The sequence below is a fragment of the Odontesthes bonariensis genome, chromosome 17 (genome assembly GCF_027942865.1).
Source record: "Odontesthes bonariensis isolate fOdoBon6 chromosome 17, fOdoBon6.hap1, whole genome shotgun sequence".
In the NCBI taxonomy this organism is placed as follows: domain Eukaryota; kingdom Metazoa; phylum Chordata; class Actinopteri; order Atheriniformes; family Atherinopsidae; genus Odontesthes; species Odontesthes bonariensis.
This window is the reverse complement of record NC_134522.1, coordinates 4,696,814-4,716,309: the sequence shown is the minus strand read 5'-3', so window position 1 is coordinate 4,716,309 and position 19,496 is coordinate 4,696,814. Positions and strand designations below refer to the sequence as shown.

Sequence of the window (19,496 nt, the reverse complement as noted above, 5' to 3'; positions counted from 1 at the left end):
GTACGCAGAATCCAAAAATGAATCCAAAAGTAGTGTATAGCTTTTAGCATTTAGCTTTATTTTAAATGTGCTGCCATATGAATGAAAGTGCCATAACATTTGTTGTGCAAACACACTTTTAACATCAGCATCTTTCTGTAGTTTTAATGTAGAAGCCTCGCTCCACTGTCTGTTTCCTTGAATGACTTGCTGCTATCAGTTGTGTGTTTTTTTAAAATTTATTTTGAAATAAACCAGGGTTTGAATCCCATTCCTGCTTTTCTTACCTCTTTTATTTCTTCCCCTACCCGAACCAGGGTTTGCATCCCCACCCCGCTGTGACTGGTGTGCAGTTGGTGAGAGGCTGAGGTACCTAACTTACTGCACTTACTCTAGCACTAGTTCTGCTCTTAGCTGTTTGGTTTTGGAAGGAAATGCACTTATGATTTCTTGTGACCTGAAGTTCTTTTGCCTACCGATGTGGAACGCACTAATTGTAAGTCGCTTTGGTTAAAAGCGTCTGCAAAATGACCGTAATGTAATGTAATGTAAAATGTAATGAAATACGTGCTTTTATGTTGAAACAAGTAAAACAGGAAGTGGTGCCGGTTAGCTCCGTTAGCTTCACACCTGTAGCGGTGATGTTACCTGCTAGTTTATCTTTATTTTATTACTCCATGCTTCGTGGTGTTTGCTGTAACTGTGTGAATGTGATTTATTCAACAGACTTTTACAATAATAAAACCTGCGTTAATGCGCGATAAAATATTTATCGGCGTTAAATAATTAACAAGTTATCGCGATAATAACGGGTTAACGCGCCCAGCCCTAGAAAAAACTAATCGTCATAAACAGCAAATTAAATCAATTTATCGACCAACCCTTGGACCTGCTGGAAAGAGCTTACGGATGCAGTAGCTGAAGATGCATATATGTTGTCTATTTTTACCGTGGAAAAGCTGAGGTCCAGCTATGTGCCACCAAGTCAAAGTCGTCTCACCTCACCCGTCAAACTGTTTATACGTTAAAAAGATTGTTAGACAGCCGGAAAGGGGCGTCGTTTTACTCCACTCCAGCAAACCATCTGCACCTCCAACACTAAGTAACGACGTAAGATTCCCGTTTTCTTTTAAAAAATACACGTTATTCTATTAATCACAGGCTTCCTTCTCATTCTGCCAGATGGATGTTATGCTGCCTGCCCACAAACAAACAACTAAACCCAATGATTGGGGCACTTCTGGCCGCATTAATGGGGAAAACAGTAAAAAGGCACCGAGCTGTGCTGCTGCACGACACCATCCTCATCTAGTGGTCACACCGGGGTGCTGACAGCCGAGCAGAGATCCACACAAACCTCAGATCCTTCCCTTCCTTCGGCTTTGCTTTGTGTTTTGTATGCAGAGCGGAGCCACGGTGGCACATGCACTCCTCGATTCTGCAGCTCTGGCACGTTTCTCCTCATGTTTAATACATATTTCCAGGGGAGAAAACTCCTCGCACTCACAGGACCAACACGGGCAGCAGCGGCGCCTTCAAGCTCGATTTAAATGAATGAAATTAACGTCCTTCAGTTGTCAAGGAGAATGGTGGAAACAATCCACCTACGTCTGCATTTCTAATATTTCTCTGTTTCGGAGGGAAAGCGAGACCTGATGTCAGCGCTGGCTCGAGGCCGCCGCATTGTTGACGTTGATCCACGACAGCTTGCTGGGAGAGAAAGCCACAGCCATCAAAGCCGTACCACAGGGAGGAGAAATAATGAACCTCCAGCACTTTCAACCAGCGGGCCGTTATGGATGGACAGAAGCTTTTACTTCACTTCCCCTCCTTGGCTGCAGACCAGATCACTGTGTTCTGAATTATAAGCAATCATCATCCGACGATCCAAAACTGTAGAGAAGCTGGAAACCTTACAACTTATACTTGGATGTTTTTCCTTGGCAGCCTTCTTTTTCTAAAGAAAAACATCACGTGTCAGTTTTAATCCCCGACACATTTAAAAGGTGACTCACACAGGAAAATACAGCAATACAATATCACACATATATATATATATATATATATATATATATACACACATATATGTATAAACCCTAACAGGGCTTACTATACAACCTTAATGCTAACAAACAACACGTCTGTCATGCTTTTGTCCACATCAAGCCACTTTCTAAAGAACCTCAGATCCAAAGAAATGACTCATTTAAAGAGTTAAAGGAGCAGAAAACATTTAAAACTGCTCTTATTTTACATGTTGCAAAGCAACATGGGAGACTTTCTGAATGTCTTTTAGTGTAAAGTGGTCACAGAGCTCCATCCGGGCCGTTTTAAGGCGGTATTTCTCACATCTTAGTTACAGCAAAAAATCAAACACGTTTAATATCTTTAGTCCCGTTTTATGTTCAGTGACTCGTTCTGCGTTTTTCCCAATCAACACGTGCGCCGTTGTCACTTCCAAACTGGAAGCAGGGGGAAAGCCGTGGCTGACAGTAACCATGGCGACGAGGCGAAAATGGAAACGGCACAAACGTCTCTACGGTGTTTCATCTGCACTTAAACATGCAGCCGAGGCTGAAAGCTGTTTTTCGATCGACTTCATTGTTGTTAAGAGTTTCCACCAGGTGCATGATGGGAAATAACCTTAGAAAGATCTACTGGTGGTCTTACCAATGGCGACCTTGTAAGATCTTCAGCCTGTGACTTAAAACTTAAAGTGACGTTGCCTTTAGATGTGAGAGGGAGTCAGGAGTTTGTCTGTTAAAGAGATTTTTCAAGCTTTTTTTTTTAATCTGGGAGGCTTTGCAGCAGGAATCTCAAACTCCGGTCCTATTCTATAGATTCTAGATGTTTCCCTGCTTCAACAAACCTGATTCAGACCGAAGTTTGTGCAGAATTCAACAACCTAATCTGAATCAGGTTTGTTGAAGCAGGGAAACATCGAGAATCTGCAGGATGGCGGTCCTCGACGACCGGACTTAAAGGGACAGTTCGCCTCTTTTGACATGAAGCTGTATGACATCCCATATCAGCAACATCATTTCTGAACATCTTCTTACCCCCTGCTGCGTCCTGTGAGCAGAGTTCCAGCCTCGTTTTGGTGTTGATGAAGGTAGTCCAGCTAGTTGGCTGGGGTTTAAAAAATAAAGCGTTTTGCATCTCAGAACAATATGCGTTCAAAAGAGTAATACATTTGCATCACAAAATCGTTCTCCAGGAAAAAGTCAGACCTCACAATCGCTTGGCCCTATTTTCTCTCCCTTCATATCACTGCCTGCTGTGCAGACCGAAGTGCAGACCGAGCAGTCCCCTGCTTCGGAGCAGCAAACACCTTTCCTTCTCTTTCCTTTTGTTTCCTTTCCTTTCCTTTCCTTTCCTTTCCTTTCCTTTCCTTTCCTTTCCTTTCCTTTCATTTTGTTTCATTTCCTTTTGTTTTCTTTCCTTTTCTCTCTTTCCTTTTGTTTCTTTTCATTTCCTTTCCTTTCCTCTTGTTTCCTTTCCTTCTCTTTCCTTTCCCTTCCTGTCGGCAGCAGGCAGTGATACGAAGGGAGAGAAAATAGGGCCAAGCGATTGTGAGGTCTGACTTTCTCCTGGAGAACCATTTTGTGATGCAAATGTATTACTCTGTTGAACGCATATTGTTCTGAGAAGCAAAACGCTTTATTTTTTAAACCCCAGCCAACTAGCCGGACTACCTTCATCAACACCAAAACGAGGCTGGAACTCTGCTCACAGGACGCAGCAGGGGGTAAGAAGATGTTCAGAAATGATGTTGCTGATATGGGATGTTACACAGCTTCATGTCAAAAGAGGCGAACTATCCCTTTAAGATCCATAGCACTGGAGAATTTTACATTTTTTTAAAGATGTTTTTGTGCTCTTTGGCCCCCCGTACAGCTGTGGGACGCAACACCGCTGTGATAAAAACAAATCTGTGCGCGAGCCCTGCACATGTACAGCCAAACACGGTACGCACAGGCCACAAAGACACCATAAAAAGCCCACAAAAATGTCAAGAGACCGTAAAGCAAAAACAGTGTGGAGCAGCGCTGGAAACCAAAGTCGTTAGCTGCTGCGTCTCGGCCCCAGAGGGGCTCCACGGCCGTTTCAGGCCCTGGATCGTGATCGCTTCTCCCTCTGCTCTGTGCAGGCTGTAAATCAGGAGAGGCTGACGCTGTGGTTGATTCCTGTAATAAACTCCAGACATTTACTCTGTATCGTGGCTAAAAGGAAACACAAAGAAATACAACAGTAGTCCTGGTTTCTGACACAAGATTAACGCAGGCACATTCTGTGAATGCGACTCTTTGTAGTTTCGGGTTTTAAAGCCTTAAATCATCTGATCTACTCCCTAACAGAGAGAAAAGTGTTGGGAAGGATCATTTATTGTGTCCAAACTGCCACATGTAACACTTTAAAGTGAAAATGTGAGGTAGAAACCTTTAAATCTACAGGACAGATCCACCATGACGCTTGTGTCTGTGAAACTGAGGAAAAGATTTCGAGTTATTTTCAACATCAGGAGCAATAATTGGATTTGGCTCTAAAAAAAAAAAAAAAAGGAAGATTTTTGTTTATGCTTTCCAGAATTACCTGAAAAATCAGCTCTTACGTAACAGCAATCTTTGCAAATGAAGTTAGAAACACGCCGTGCACCATTCATCTCTCAGCTTCGCATTCAACCATCACTAGAAATAGATCGTGTCAGACACTCTGCCTCTGAACCGACTGCTTTACGTAACACGAAACTGGTTCAGACGGGATTCACTCTGCCAAAGATGAGATTGTTTTAGTCAGACTGAGGATGATGATGATGATCGCAGCTGCCTTTATACGGATTTTACATTCCTTTAAGCTTCTTCTAATAACTCATCATCTACTTTTTAAATCATTTAATGTCAGCTATGGATAAAATAACATTTTTTGGGGGGTAATTCTCCCTCCTCTAAATGTTTTTCTGACAGTCTAATGTGTCTATTAAAGATAAAACTACAGATGTTTAACCAATTTACACTGAATTTAACAGATTACTTTAACAGCACAGCTACTTCTGATGGATTTTAGTGAGACAGACGGATAAATGGAGCTTTTACATGATAATAAAGCATCAATAGTATATCAATGTTTTATTTGTTCTCTTTTGCAAACAACGATTTAAAAAAAGCAACTTTTCACATTTAATTCCTGTAAAAAACACCAACTCGGAGCAAAATCCCTGCATTAAATTTGGGATGTTAGTAAGATTTTGCTGGTATTTCTTCAGCTTAAATTGCAAAATGTCAAACTAAATGCTGTTAAAGGTCATTAATCCATCATAAAGTCTGAGCAAATTAACTGTAAAAATACTGAAGAAAAAAGGCTTTTGTTTTAGCATTGGCTTGTTTTTTATTTCCCGTTTCATCTTGAATATTTTTCATGTAAACTTGCTTCAGTTTTATATATTTACTGTCCAGTTTTGTCTGTTTTCTGTTTGTTGCCTGTTCCTGCTGTTATCTGGAACTTATCTGGACTTTAACCCTTCGTCTGGTCTTAAACCGGTCGGTGTCTTTGTTCTGCTCACCGTCAAACATCACAGCTTTCCTACTAAAAACCCAGAAATAATAGCAGAAAAACAGTGTGTCTGACAGAAAAATACAAGTTAACTGACTACATATGAAGGATTTTTACCTGTAATTTATTTTTTTTATTAAACTTTTTTACAGCAGCAAGTTATCTGAGGAGCACAGAGACAGCAAACAGCCTTCTTGGTCTCGACAGCTCATTAATTAACACTTTACGTCTTATTTATTCAATCTTTAAGAGGAGAAAAGACGAGTTGCGGCGATAAAAAGATGGCAGAAAGTTCCTCTTGCCTGCCAAAAAAAGTCTCACAACCCGCCCACACGCTCATTAAAACTATAACATCATCTCCCGAGTTAATTACCGAGCTTTTTAATGTCTGATTTTGTTAACTTTGAGCAGCTTCTCATCTTATTTTCACTTGAAATAAACGTGTTCACCTTCAATCGAGTTGAACGATTCTCGAGTCAAAGCTGTGAAAGACGACCCAGGGAGGTCAGCACCTGCAGCCTGCCGGGAACAAACAGATAACAACGTCATGCGAGCTGCACGGCGATGGCGGCGGATGGGAAATAGACGTGTGAGGAAGGTGTGAGGCGGCGGCGGCGGCGGGGCAGATTATGCAGACAGTTGACTGTTTCGCAACCCTCCCACAGAGAGTGGGCTGAGCGGGAGCTTCGCTTTGATCATCTCTCTGGATTAACCGACAGCGAGCATCAGTGCGTGCGGCTCGTTTGTGTTTGTAGGTGCAGAGCAGTGATACTCACTATTTTTTTAACAAGAGCCACATTGGCAGAGCAAAATCAAGGGAAGAGCCACTTTTACGACAACATACTAAAGTCCCCTTTTGCAAATATGCATTTATAAAACATCCCACAAAAAAAGATGTTTTTTTTTGGTCTACATTTTCAATTAAGACCATGGCTGTGTTCGAAACGGCATACTACATACTCATCGATCAGACAGTATGCAGAGCATTTACCCACAATGCATTTCGCTCCTGCCCAATCCGAAATCAGCCGGCCTGAAGCTGATTTCCCTTAACTCATTGGCTGCCAGCCATTTTCAGTTCAGAGACACCCATACTGCCAAGTGTTTTTCAGTATCTTGACTGATTTTCCAAGACCCACAGAAAAGTGGCAATAAATAAATCAATGGCACTGCTGCCACCTAGCGGGTAATTTTGTCAGTATATTCTCTGTTTAGTGTTTACAAGCCTAAGATTTAGTGACGAACTCCACTAGATTGTCCCCCAGCCCGCTCCGTTAAAAAACGCAATTGACGTCTATAGACGTCTTTGGCACCGAAAGAGTTAAGCTCTAAACTCTGTAAACTTTAGCAACATTTGAAACATTTTCAGGTGAGAAAGTAGTCGTTTAGATCCCCAACGTGTTGAAAACCTGACAAAATACCGGCTGTTTACAATTTTGTTCCCACGAATTCGGCGCTACTAAAGCTAGCCGCAGTGAGCAACGCACTTCCGGTTATTTTCACAAAATAAAATACCCGTTGCCTTTTATCATAAGGAAAGCCATTACCATACAATCTGTGCTTTTGTTTTGAAAACAGGAAGTGAACCTGCCCTCGTTGTAGCTAGCTTGAAACTGCCGTTTTGACAGGAAATGACGATCGGCGACGTTACGTTACGTTGCATCTTGGGTAGTTTGAGTATGAGTAGTAACCTCATGATGCATACCCAACATTTCAGAGAATCTAGTATGCATCCGGGAACTTCTCGCTTACTAACTCAGAAAGTTAGTATGAGTAGTAGGAGAAGTATGCGGATTCGAACACAGACCACATTTACCGTAATACTGGGATGAGCGGAAGCTGGCGTACATGTCCTCGACTTTATTCATGTTGTATTTGTAGTTTGTTGTTGTAATCATAGTGAGACATTCAGGATGAGCATGGTTTCTGTGCTGGTTTTTGCCCTTTTTTAATTAAAAACCGATCCATTGCGCCTGCATCTCGCGCTGGCTAAAGGAGCTAGCATGTTCTGCGGTCAGGTGTGACGGTGGTTTAAGCGGGCTGCGTTGCCAGGTTGAACAGTTCCCCCTTTAAGAAACACCATTAAGCCTTAATTAATACTTAATAAAAATACTTAATAAAAATACTTAATACTACAAAAACGCAAAATTAACTAGAAAGAGCTGTTCCTGTAAAACAGCAGTGAGAATGCTTATGGGCTGAATGGGGATAGCTGACCATGCTAAAAAAGCTGAAAATAGTTCAATTTTAGCAGTAAAAACTGTTGCTGAGGTATTGGTTGAAGGAATTTTGTGATTTTTGTGTACTACCATACTTAACATTGGAGTTAGTCAGAGAATTTGAGAGGTTGATCTCGGTTCAAGGCTCATAACTGAAATTCTGTAAATGTGAGCTCTTTAGTAGTTACATTGGCTGAAAGAGGACAATGTTTCCTACATTTTAAGGTATAATTTGTTTCTCTAAGTTAAACTGTATGAAAGTTAGAGGAATTTGTTTGAAAAAACTGAAAAATTTTAAACTTATCAGCACGCACTCAAATGTGTGCTCATTCATAAAAATCAAGAAGGAGCAAAATGTTCATGTTTTAGAAACTGTCATATTTCAAAATTGGCTGAAGATTTGAAAAAGCTGAAACAATTGGTAATAGCTGAATGTCTTGTGACCCATTTAAAGTTTGAATGGTGACTAGCTGAAAGCAGTTTCCATTCATTTGAATGACGGGAAAATTTGAATAAAAGTTAAATTTCTTAAAAAGTGTTAAAAGTTAAAAGTTAAAAACACATGATGTCAGAAGTTGCATCATATGAACGCATGTTGGCTAGAGTTAACAATGAAGAGGAACACGTTAGGAGGGCCTGGGAACGTATTTTTTTGTAGGTATGGAAAATGGAAATTTGTAGATATGGTGCTGATCAATGCAAAATGTAAAATGTAAAAAAAAACAAAAGAAGAGTCTATGTGCAGGAGGTCTTTGTGTACAGGGCTATAAGCTGGATATACTGTCTGTTGATGTTGGTGTCAGTGTCTGTTTTCTAGTTTGAATGTTTTGTTTAGGTGTGTATGAATAATTAAATAAAAACTTTAATGTCAAAAAAAAAAAAAGTTAAAAACACAAAAAATGATAGCAGGAATCTGCTGAAAGAGCTGAACGTTTTAATGCCAAAACTGTAGAAATAGCTGAAAGTATGCAGGAGTGGTTGGAAAGAGGAAGATGATTTGGAAGAGCTGAAAGCCGTTCCCATTCATTTGAATGACGGGAAAAGTTGAATAAAAGTTAAATTTCTTAAAAAGTGTAAAAGTTAAAAACACCAAAAATCATAGCAGGAATCTGCTGAAAGAGCTGAACGTTTTAATGCCAAAATTGTAGAAATAGCTGAACTCACAATAAAAATACTTAATACTGTGCAGTATTCGCTGTATGTTAGTGGTTAGACTAGAAAAATAAAGTGTTATCCTCATGGGAAGGGTCGGTAAACTAATCCACGGTGGTGGTCAGACTGATAAATCATAAAGGACACAGGGCAAGAGTTTGGTATTTTTAATGAAACTGTGGGGGTGGTTCGCCATTTGAAGAGATTTTTGCTGTGACAGAAAACAGATCTTAAGTGGTTTGTGCATATTGGGGTTGGAATAGAAAAAGGGGGGGAAGTAAGATAGGGTGTTTCAGAAATTGGTGAAGTAAAACTAGTGGTGGACTGGGAAATGACCCCGAGCGAATCAAGCGCACAGGAGTTTTAGGCTTGTGTAGAAGCTTCTTGATACGGGTCCTACCACTCGGGCACTGAGCCCTTCACCCATTCTGACTAACACGTGTTATAATATCTACATATGTCATTTAAATTATTTTATTTGTTTCTCTTTTTATTATTTTATGTATTTTTAATGCTTCTTGCGCTCCCTGCTGCAATGCTTTTATTTTATGTGAAGCACTTAGAACTGTTTGTACATGAAATGTGCTATACAAATAAATTTGATTTGATTTGATTTGATGTTATTTGAAAAAATGTATTGTTATTGTTACCATATTGTTATAAGCTACTATGCGAGTGCGAGCTGCCAATTAAAGCTTGAGGAGCCGCGCAATGAGTATCTCTGGTGCAGAAGAACCTGTGACATAACCCCAACTTCTCATTGTACAGTCGAACGCTCACAGAGGAATCACAGTCGAACAACCCACCATCATCCGCCGAGGCCTCGCTGCTGTATCCGTCGTAGTCGGCAGTCAGAGGGCTGTACTTCTGCCGGCTCTCCCAGCTGAAACCTCCCATGTGTTTGGCGTTAGAGGCTGCCTTCGCCCCCCCCCGGAGGCCTTGGGAGCGGCTGACCGCCTCCTGATACTGACCCATCAATTCGTCCTCGCTGTCTGACGACGAGTCCTGCAGGTCGGCGTCGGCGTAAGCCTTGTCTGCTGGAGGATAAACGCAAGAAGTGAGTCGCCGGGTGGACTCAGGTGGACCGGCAGCATCTGCTGTAATTCACATGAAACAGTTTCACTTCTCAGTCTGCTTAAGGAGCACAACAGCCGAGCTAAATGTGACAATGCTGCTCGAAATAGTAGACGTGACACAGAAAAATGTATTTAGAGCAAATATCCATAAAGGAGAGTTTGGTGGCTCATTCAGTAAAATCCAAACAGCATGTGTGCACAGTCTGTAGTGAATTATTTACATGAATCATCCAGTTTTCATGCAGGATTCATGTGGTCACAGCGATGCTTTAACCTCTGAGGGAGTCTCACACCCTGAAAACTGGAGCTGGGTCAAGAAAATCTGGATGACTCAGAACTTTCTGCTTCTAAATTCAGACAAAACTAGAGGCTGTTGCCTTTGGACCATTTTCTACTTACATAGTTACTCTAGATGGTATTTTTCTGGCTTCTAGTCCTACAGTGAGGAACCTTTGGAGTTTATACGGATTTTCCATTCCTTTAAGCTTCTTCTAATAACTCATCATCTACTTTTTGAATCATTTAATGTCAGCTACGGATAAAATAACATTTTTTGGGGTAATTCTCCCTCCTCTAAATGAATTTCTGACAGTCTAATGTGTCTATTAAAGATAAAACTACAGATGTTTAACCAATTTACACTGAATTTAACAGATTACTTTAACAGCACAGCTACTTCTGATGGATTTTAGTGAGACAGACGGATAAATGGAGCTTTTACTTGATAATAAAGCATCGATAGTATTTCAATGTTTTATTTGTTCTGTTTTGCAAACAACGATTTAAAAAAACTTTTCATATTTAATTCCTATAAAAAACACCAACTTGGAGCAAAATCACTGCATTAAATTTGGGATGTTAGTAAGATTTCTTCAGCTTAAATTGCAGATCTGCGTCTACATGTCAATCTAAATGCTGTTAAAGGTCATTAATCTATCATGAAGGGAAAAGAAGTCTCTAAAAGAAGAAATTAACTGGAAAAATACTGAGAAAAAGACACTTCTCAGTCTCCTTAAGGAGCACAACAGCCCAGCTAAATGTGACAATGCTGCTCGAAAAATTTAACCTCTGAGGGAGTCTTACACCCTGAAAACTGGAGCTGGGTCAAGAAAATCTGGATGACTCAGAACTTTCTGCTTCTAAATTCAGACAAAACTAGAGGCTGTTGCCTTTGGACCATTTTCTACTTACATAGTTACTCTAGATGGTATTTTTCTGGCTTCTAGTCCTACAGTGAGGAACCTTTGGAGCTATTTCTGACCAGGATCTGTCATCTGACTCACATATAAAACAGGTTTCTAGGACTGTTTTCTTACTAGATCATATTTTGGCTCAGTTTTAGCTTCTCTTCATTGGTTCCCTGTTAAATTCAGAATAGAATTTAAGATTCTTCTCCTCACATTTAAAGCTCTTAATGACCGAGCTCCATCATATCTTAAAGATCTCACAGTTGGATGTTTTCTTTGCTCTCAGACTGCAGGTTTACTTGAGGTTCCCAGTACAAAACTGAACAGAATTGAACTGAATAAGACTTTAGTTCTCAGCTAGTTGGTAAAATTGATGCGCTTCAGTTGGGTTTTCTATAAAAACCTGATCTCAGAATGGCATTTATGACATTGTTGTATGAGATTATCAACTCATTGTTTGTGTTTTAAAGCCATGAAAACACCATGTATGACTTAATTAATAAACAGGTAAACACAGGATTCTACTGTGGATGAGTGAAGAAAGCAGGTGTAACTGGTTATAACCCGAGAATAATCACCGTCACATGTGGACAACGAGCACTAAAGAGGGAGACAAGAAAAGAAAAGTGAGATAAAGAGTCCATTAAAGGTTAAGCATTTAAATAATGTTGCCATGGAGTTCTGTCCACAATCAGACACATTATGAAACGCGGTGCCTCGTTACGCAACAAAAACTATAAAAAAAGAAATCTCCATGTGGAGAAGTGCTTTTCAGGGAGCGAATTTCATAGAAATAATCTGCAAAACCATTAAGAACTAATAAATATGGATAAAATCTGTGTAAAACTAAATTATTTACTGTATTCTGGGTCATTTTTGAGGCCGTATTTATCTGTAATAGTATTAAAGTGAAACACAAGGGGCTCTGTCATGCACCAAAGATCCCAATAAAGCTGAGAAAGATATATCATGGATGAACACTATTCAACTATAATGCACGAGACATTTTCTCTTTGTGTTCATTGGTTTGCTTCAGCTCGTTGTGTCAGTAAACACTCAGAGCTTCCTTATATTTACAGACATCTTCAGCTGCATGTTTCCTCCAGCAGGGGGCAGCAGAGCTTTAAAATGACTCCAGTCATGTCTCTAAAAACACCTGATTTACAAGGTGTTAAATTACAGAATAAATCATGAGGAATCAAAGTTTTAGCATCTATTAAAAATCTATTAAAAATAAACATTTGATCAAACAAAACTTTGTTTTGATGATTTATAGCAGGTGGCACAGACAACGCCCTCCGAGGGCTCCCTGGCGCCCCCGACCTTTTAAACCTTCTGATGCCCTGTGGACGGGCAACACGCGAACAGCGCTACATCTGTCAGCAACTGCAGTCCCCTCATGGGGTAAGAAAGGCCACCGCTGATGGAAAATGCCACCGCACAGAGGTCAGGCCTCATGTCCTGTGGCTGAACAACATAAGTGGGTGCAGATACTGAAAAGTGAGTAGAGATGCACCGATTGCAAAATTCTTGGCCGATACCGATTTCCGGTTTTTAAGGAGGTCTGACCTGCCAAAACCGGTTTTTCCAATACCGATTTTCTATCTAAGAAATAATCATAATCATATAATAGACACTATATTTGTTTGGCTTGAGTACCCTTTCCCAAATTTAATACAAGTACAACATTTTGCTTATATAACTGCAATTAAAACCACAACTATTGGTAGGCTATATGCTATCATCACCCCCCCTTTTCAAGAATAAAACATCACAAATAAGAAATAGAGTGAGAGTTTCAACACTGACCATAACATTCAGTCCAGTTTACAGGTCAATAACTAACTTACATTCAAACAAAAACATTCAAAAACGTCCCAGCTTACGTGAAATTAAGCTTACGTTGGAAGTCCAAATGTCCGTTGTGAAACTGACCGGGTATTTAGTGGCGTCCAGCAGTTTGTGTCTATGGCTTGGAACGCTCTCAAACAACTCTGGCAGCGCTGTGTCAGAAAAGTACCGCCTACTTGGTCATTTGTACCGCGGACTCAGGTGTTTCATCAGATGTACGAAGCCTTTATCCTGTACTACGCTCCAGTGCCATGAACTCCATTATTTTCCTGGTGGTGGCGGTGGACTTTTCAGTGTTGATGTGGAACACAGCAGCCACGGTGGAGGGTTGTTGTGGTTATTCTGCTGCATCCCTCCTCTTAGCGGCAGTGTCTAGGGATGGGAATCGAGAACCGGTTCCCAGTGTTTCAATTCCTTGAAATCGTTTGGCGATTTAGCAAACGATTCCCTTATCGATTCCAGTGGGCGCGAATGACGTCACCACGCAACGTTGCGTGGCGAGTCCAGTGCAGTCAACAGTAAACATGGCGCCCAAGCGGTACAAACGCTCGAAAGTTTGGTTACACATCCCTAAAAAAGACGACAACAGGGGAACTTGCAAAGTGAATATTTCACCAAAGGGAGGAAATACTACCAACATGCAATAACTATGAATGAATGTCGCGTTTTCGATCTGCTCCGGACTAACGTCGGTGAATCTGAACCCAGCAACGTTAGCAACGTTAGCATGTCCTCGGCTAACACTGCCGGTAACTAACTAACAAACACTGCCTATCATGTTAGCTCCATTTGCCTCATTGTAAAAGCTGCTGTTAGTAACGGTTAAGGTTAAATGAATGCCTTCTCAGGCATTACATTTAGATGAAATCATGAGAGACAGAGCCTGACTGGCTCAGAGCCAGAGGCTGGTGGTACTACCCCCAGTTCACCTCTACCTCCAGCTTCTCCTTTCACCAGAGCAGGAAGAGTTAAATTACCCAGGCCAGGATAGACGTTTGTAAGGGTTTGTAAGGTCATGACTCGTGTTACTTCTAAACTTAACAAAGTTGATGCTGATCGACCGGTTTGTTGTCCTTTTTCTCCAAATGAGAATCGATAAGGGAACCGATAAAGAACCGAATCGTTAATCAGAATCGAAAATGGAATTGGAATCGTAAAAATCTTATCAATTCCCATCCCTAGCAGTGTCCTCCTTATATTTGCTAAACAAACCTAGGTGCTTCTTTTCCAAGTGGCGTTGTTACAAACGTTTTAGGCGTTGATCCTCCGCGGCTAACTTTTGACTTGCAAGCATTTCTATTCGTTCTATTCGTCCTGGCACGAAGTGAAATAAGTCCAAATCAGTGACGTGTTTTCTTCCTGAGTCTTGCTAGTTTTTAGCTGTTTTGCTCTGGGCGCGTTGAGCTGCTACTAGGGTTGCAAAATTCCCGGAATTTTCAAAGAAGGAAACTTTCCATGGGAATTTATGGGAATAAACTGGGAATTTTCAAAATTAAAGATTGGCTCTTCTCGGGAACTTAAATATAGTTGAGGAAAGTATATTCGAACTGGTCACTGTTTGGCAACACCCACACAAAGGTTGGCAACAGGCTCACAAATGTGAGAGTGGAAAAGCTGGTTGGCATTGGCGCAAACCTAAGGCTCTTTGAGCCTGACACAGAGCCATCCTCAACAAGGCCGGAAAGTGACACTGAAGAGGAAGACTCAGAGTTGGATGTTGAGGAAGGGGACATGTTGTTGGATGTTGATGAGGCCCAGGAAGAGTCTGTTGAATGAGCAAAAATGCAGAGGATTGCTTGAATGAAGATTTGCATGTTTAATGGGACGTTAATCCCAGTTAGTTCTCCTAAATTCCCATTAGTTCCCATTATTACCATGGAAAGTATCCAATATGGAATATATCCAAAATTCCCAAGCTTAACTTCCCATGGAAATTTACCGGGAATTTTCCGCCCCTTTGCAACCCTAGCTGCTACGCACCGAAAACCGGAAAGGGATTGGGGTCGATTGGATATAAAATCGTCTTTTTTAAATTTATTTATTTATTTGCTTATTTATTTAAAATCGGCGGCCGATTGATCAGTGCATCTTTAAAAGTGAGCAATGAAGTTTCTGGAATTTGGGTCATTTTCTCAGCACAATAATCAAAACTGGTCACGGATCTTAGTTCTGAGCTCCACAAAACCACTTTTTGATCAAGAAAAGTCTAAACGCAGGCTCACCTTGCAGCTCGGTGTTTTTCCTGAAGTCATCAAGGCACTGAAGGCTCCCTGGGTTCTCAAGCGCCAACTTGTTGTTGAGGTACCAGAAGAGGAAGGTCATGAGGATGATGAAGAGCCCGATGGCGGTCAGAAAGCCCAACACCTCTGGAGAAACTGGGACACAGAAATATGTACAAGCTGTTTAAAAAAAAAACCCACTTTACTCTTTAAATTTCTATGATTGCATAAATAAAGTGGGAACAATGCTATGTGGGCAGGATAGGGTGCAAAGGTCAAAAACAGCAAGCGGGATGTTCGAGCATTAACCAAAAGAACCCACTTAGAAAGGAAAGAATAGATGCAAAGCTCCGTTTTCACGGCCAGTTAAATCCAGCTCAGCGGACATTTCAATTGGACAGAAAGATGACTCTGCAGATGACATTAAGTCATGTTTTGATGTTTTTTTTAGGCTTTTGCGCACCAAGTCTGTTAAAAAAAATTGTTAGCAATGCTAACTCCCTGCAAAACTTATGATATAACCACAACGTGCAAGTTTAACTCTTTGTTTACTGTATACAATTAAGAAAAAGGATAATAAGTGTCCAACTGTGAGCTTTAAAGCACCCTGTGGGCACCTTTTGACGGATTACTTTCAGACAGCACCAGTGCTAGCTAGCTCTTTTCTAGCTAAGCTAAGTTAGCACACAGACATACAGTCAACAGTATCAAACTTCTCATCCAACTGTCAGAAAGAGGGTGAATGAACACCGTCCTTTACCTTTTCAAACTATTCTTTTAATATTTTGTATTAAAGTTAGTAAAACAAGCTAAAATGTGTATTTATCGACTAAAATCTCACTTCCTGCCACTCACTTACGTCATTTAAAAGCGCGTTATGAAACTAAAGAATATATATTTAATTTTTCCAAGTCAGAATGTTGCTCTTTGTATTATTTTTCCATCCGTTAAACTGAGAATTTCTTCCACCTCTTTCAAACAACAGCTCAAGGACAGACGATAGGGACACGGGCAAGTTAATCTAAAGGACCCGCAGACAAACAGTGCGTCTCAGTGGAGGCGCAACCTGTTGGTTGCTATGGCAACGGGTTCAGGTGCAGCATCACTTCAGATTCCAGACACACAGGCGAGTCGGATCTCATTAAACGCAACACTGCCTGCCACATATCAGCAGGCATGGTCTGGGCTGCATGTTGAACATCAGTGATCTGATATGGGCAGGATTTCTACAACCAGAATGAACCCTGTTCACGCGTGAAAGCACATGTATGACCTTCCAGTGTCTGCGTGAAGATGCCGAGCTATCATCAGGAGTAACCAGAGGGGAGGCTGTTTCTTTGCTGTCTTTTGCATCAATAAGAATGAATCTAAAACCACCTAAACTGAACATTTTCACTCCACAGACCTTTGAAAGGTTATCAGGAATCGTCCCTAAACGCCATTAAGCCTGGCTGTTTCCGACTGTTTCCAGCTGCTGAAATTACTTTGACATTTCAGTCAGGAACAGTGATTTGCTGCTATGAGGCTGATGATATCACACAATTCACAATAAATCTGCAAATTAACTGACAAATGGATAAAAATGTGACGGATAACTGTCCATGGCACATACAACTAACAACCCGGGATCATCTCGTACTACATGGACACAGCGAAGGGCTCCGAGGCAAAAAGCAGTCGGACAGAAACTTGGATAAAAAGTATTTTAAGTAGGGCTGGGCGAGTTAACTTGTTAATTTTTTATTTTAAACTTAAAAAAAATTGGTGGGGGACTTTTGTGCCTTTAATAGATATAAAAGTTCAGAGAGACAGTAAGCAGGGGGCAGAGAGAGGGGGAACAACATGCAGTACAGGGCCGTCCGAAGCGGGACTCGAACCGCGGCCAGCTGCAGCGAGGACTATAGCCTCTGTACATGGGGCGCCTGCTCAGCCCACTACGTCACAAACCACCCCTGTTTTATTATTTATTTTATTATTGTAAAAGTCTGTCGCTCACAGGCTTTTATTTTGTAAAAGTCTGTCGCTCACAGGCTTTTATTTTGTAAAAGTCTGTCGCTCACAGGCTTTTATTTTGTAAAAGCCTGTTGCTGTCTGCTGCGGAACAGGAAAAGAAAGTAATCGGCGGATCCACCAAACATGGAGAAGGGTACGGAACTTTTACTCGGCCATTTTCATTTTAAAGTTCTTCCAGACGGCGGAGTCGACAGAACCAAAGTCATCTGTAAACACTGCCAAGTTGAATTGTCTTCTCAGCGTAGTAGTTCCAGTCTAAAATATCACTTAAAGGCAAAACACACAACTGATAGCAGCAAGTCATTCAAGGAAACAGACAGTGGAGCGAGGCTTCTACATAAAAACTACAGAAAGATGCTGATGTTAAAAGTGTGTTTGCACTACAAATGTTATGGCACTTTCATTCATATGGCAGCACATTTAAAATAAAGCTAAATGCTAAAAGCTATACACTACTTTTGGATTCATTTTTGGATTCTGCGTACAAATGCGATTAATCGCGATTAATCAGGGAAATCATGTGATTAATTAGATTAAACATTTTAATCGTTGCCCAGCCCTAGTTTTTAGTTTATTCTGTTTTAGTTTCCAAGACTCACCAGTATCTGTCTGGTTTTATTCTGGTTTTTGGTTCAGTTCAAGGCTTTGTTTAGTTTCCTGTTTTATTTTGAAAGTCAGTTTCCTGTTACTCTTTAGTTCTTCCTGGTTGCACATGTTTCCAGTTAATTGATTAGATAAAAATGATTAAGTATTAAGTGAGTATGACATGCTCAAAACGTACGATTGTTAATCACAGAGAATCTGGCTAAATCTCTTCTTCCTTCTCCTTAACTGGGGTTCATTAAGATTGCAGATGCCACCTCGGGGGGGTTTAAAAGAACAAAATTAACCACGTTTCCCCAGTGTTGAAAAAGTTCACAGTCACATGATGGATGGAAAGTGCACAGTCAAAATTTGTGACTAAGAAAAGCAAACTTGGGTCCCTCTCTGCATGCTCAGTGGCATCTTATTGATCATAAAGAAAAAATGAAAAAAAAGTTAAAAGAAATATTAATATATGATGTTTTTAGGTCGTTTTAAAAGGGGACAAAAATGTCCCTTTTCAGAAATTAAGGAGTTTTTTTTTTTTTTTTTTTTAAATCAGACAGAGCAAAAAAATTAAAAATCCCTAAAAATCAATGTTGTTGCTGATCATTGACATATCCCAGACCATAATTATCCCTGCACAACAATTCCACTTTGCATTCTATATATTGAAAATATAGCAGTTTTTGTGTTATGTTGGTTTTTTTTGGGTTTTTTTTACAGAAATTGGCGTTTACATCATATAAACCAGTAATTAAAGGGTTAAATTTTTGAAAATAATTGAAAACTTGGTGTTTATGATCAGAACTGAAGTGGAATAAAATATCTATGAAAAAAAAAAGTGGAAAAAAATATTGATATATGATGTTTTTAAGTTGTTTTAAAAGGGGACAAAAACGTCCCTTTTCAGAAATTAAGTTGTGTTTTAAATCAGGAATGATGGTTAAAGGGGTGCAGAGTCACTCTAAGAATGACTTCCATAACATTTAAGGGAAGTTTAACTGGTGCATAATCCCTGAGAAATCTGACGTTAACAAAAACAAACAGATAAAATCTTAAAAAGTGTACAAAAGTTGTGCTTTTTGACCCAGAAGGAGCACATTAAAAGCCAAACTTCTACGTTCACACTGAAACATCACCTGCTGCTCGTTTTTACCCTGAAAATACAGCAAGCGTCATAAGAACTGTCGGATTTTAGAGTAACGTTCCTGTTCTCTCGGGCTGTAATGAGCATTGATTACAACCTAGGTGTCCTTAATGTTTGGTCACATGGCGAAGTGGGAGCAGCAGGTTTTATATCTCAGGGAAATTCCTGTCAGTTCGCACCAGCTTCTCACTGCAGACTGAATTATTCACAGCACAGATGGAGCAGGAGGGATTCTGCTCCGTTTCATCTCACAAACTGCACAAGCAGAGAAAATCAAATCAAATCTAAGAAATCAGTCAGTTTGGCTACTTTTTTTTGGACTTTTATTTAAAACTATAATATTAGATATGAATCTCAACAAAAACTCTGGATTCAGGCTTCATTTTTTATCATTTAGTCCCTTAAAAAGTTCATTTTTCCACATAAAAGCCACAGGAAGCGATGCAGAAGCAGAGCAGAAACACAGTGTGGGTGCTGTGTGGCGTCTAACATTATGTTATCCCTCATTTTCCTGGTAG

The 19,496-nt window shown here is 40.3% G+C and overlaps 1 protein-coding gene across 6 annotated transcripts in view; it reads right to left on the bottom strand.

Moving 5' to 3' along the window:
• The window catches only part of syt14a (synaptotagmin XIVa), a 56,496-nt gene that overhangs the window by 21,083 nt on the left and 15,917 nt on the right, over window positions 1–19,496 (bottom strand). For 4 of the 6 annotated variants that reach the window (XM_075448348.1, XM_075448342.1, XM_075448344.1 and 1 more), the window contains 2 exons: window positions 15,237–15,389; window positions 9,707–9,937 (listed from right to left, as the gene is read on the bottom strand). In XM_075448348.1, the coding sequence (XP_075304463.1) occupies window positions 9,707–9,937; window positions 15,237–15,389 (384 nt within the window). The remainder of the gene's footprint in view (window positions 1–9,706; window positions 9,938–15,236; window positions 15,390–19,496) is intronic. The other 2 variants (XM_075448343.1, XM_075448347.1) reach the window with 1 other exon arrangement.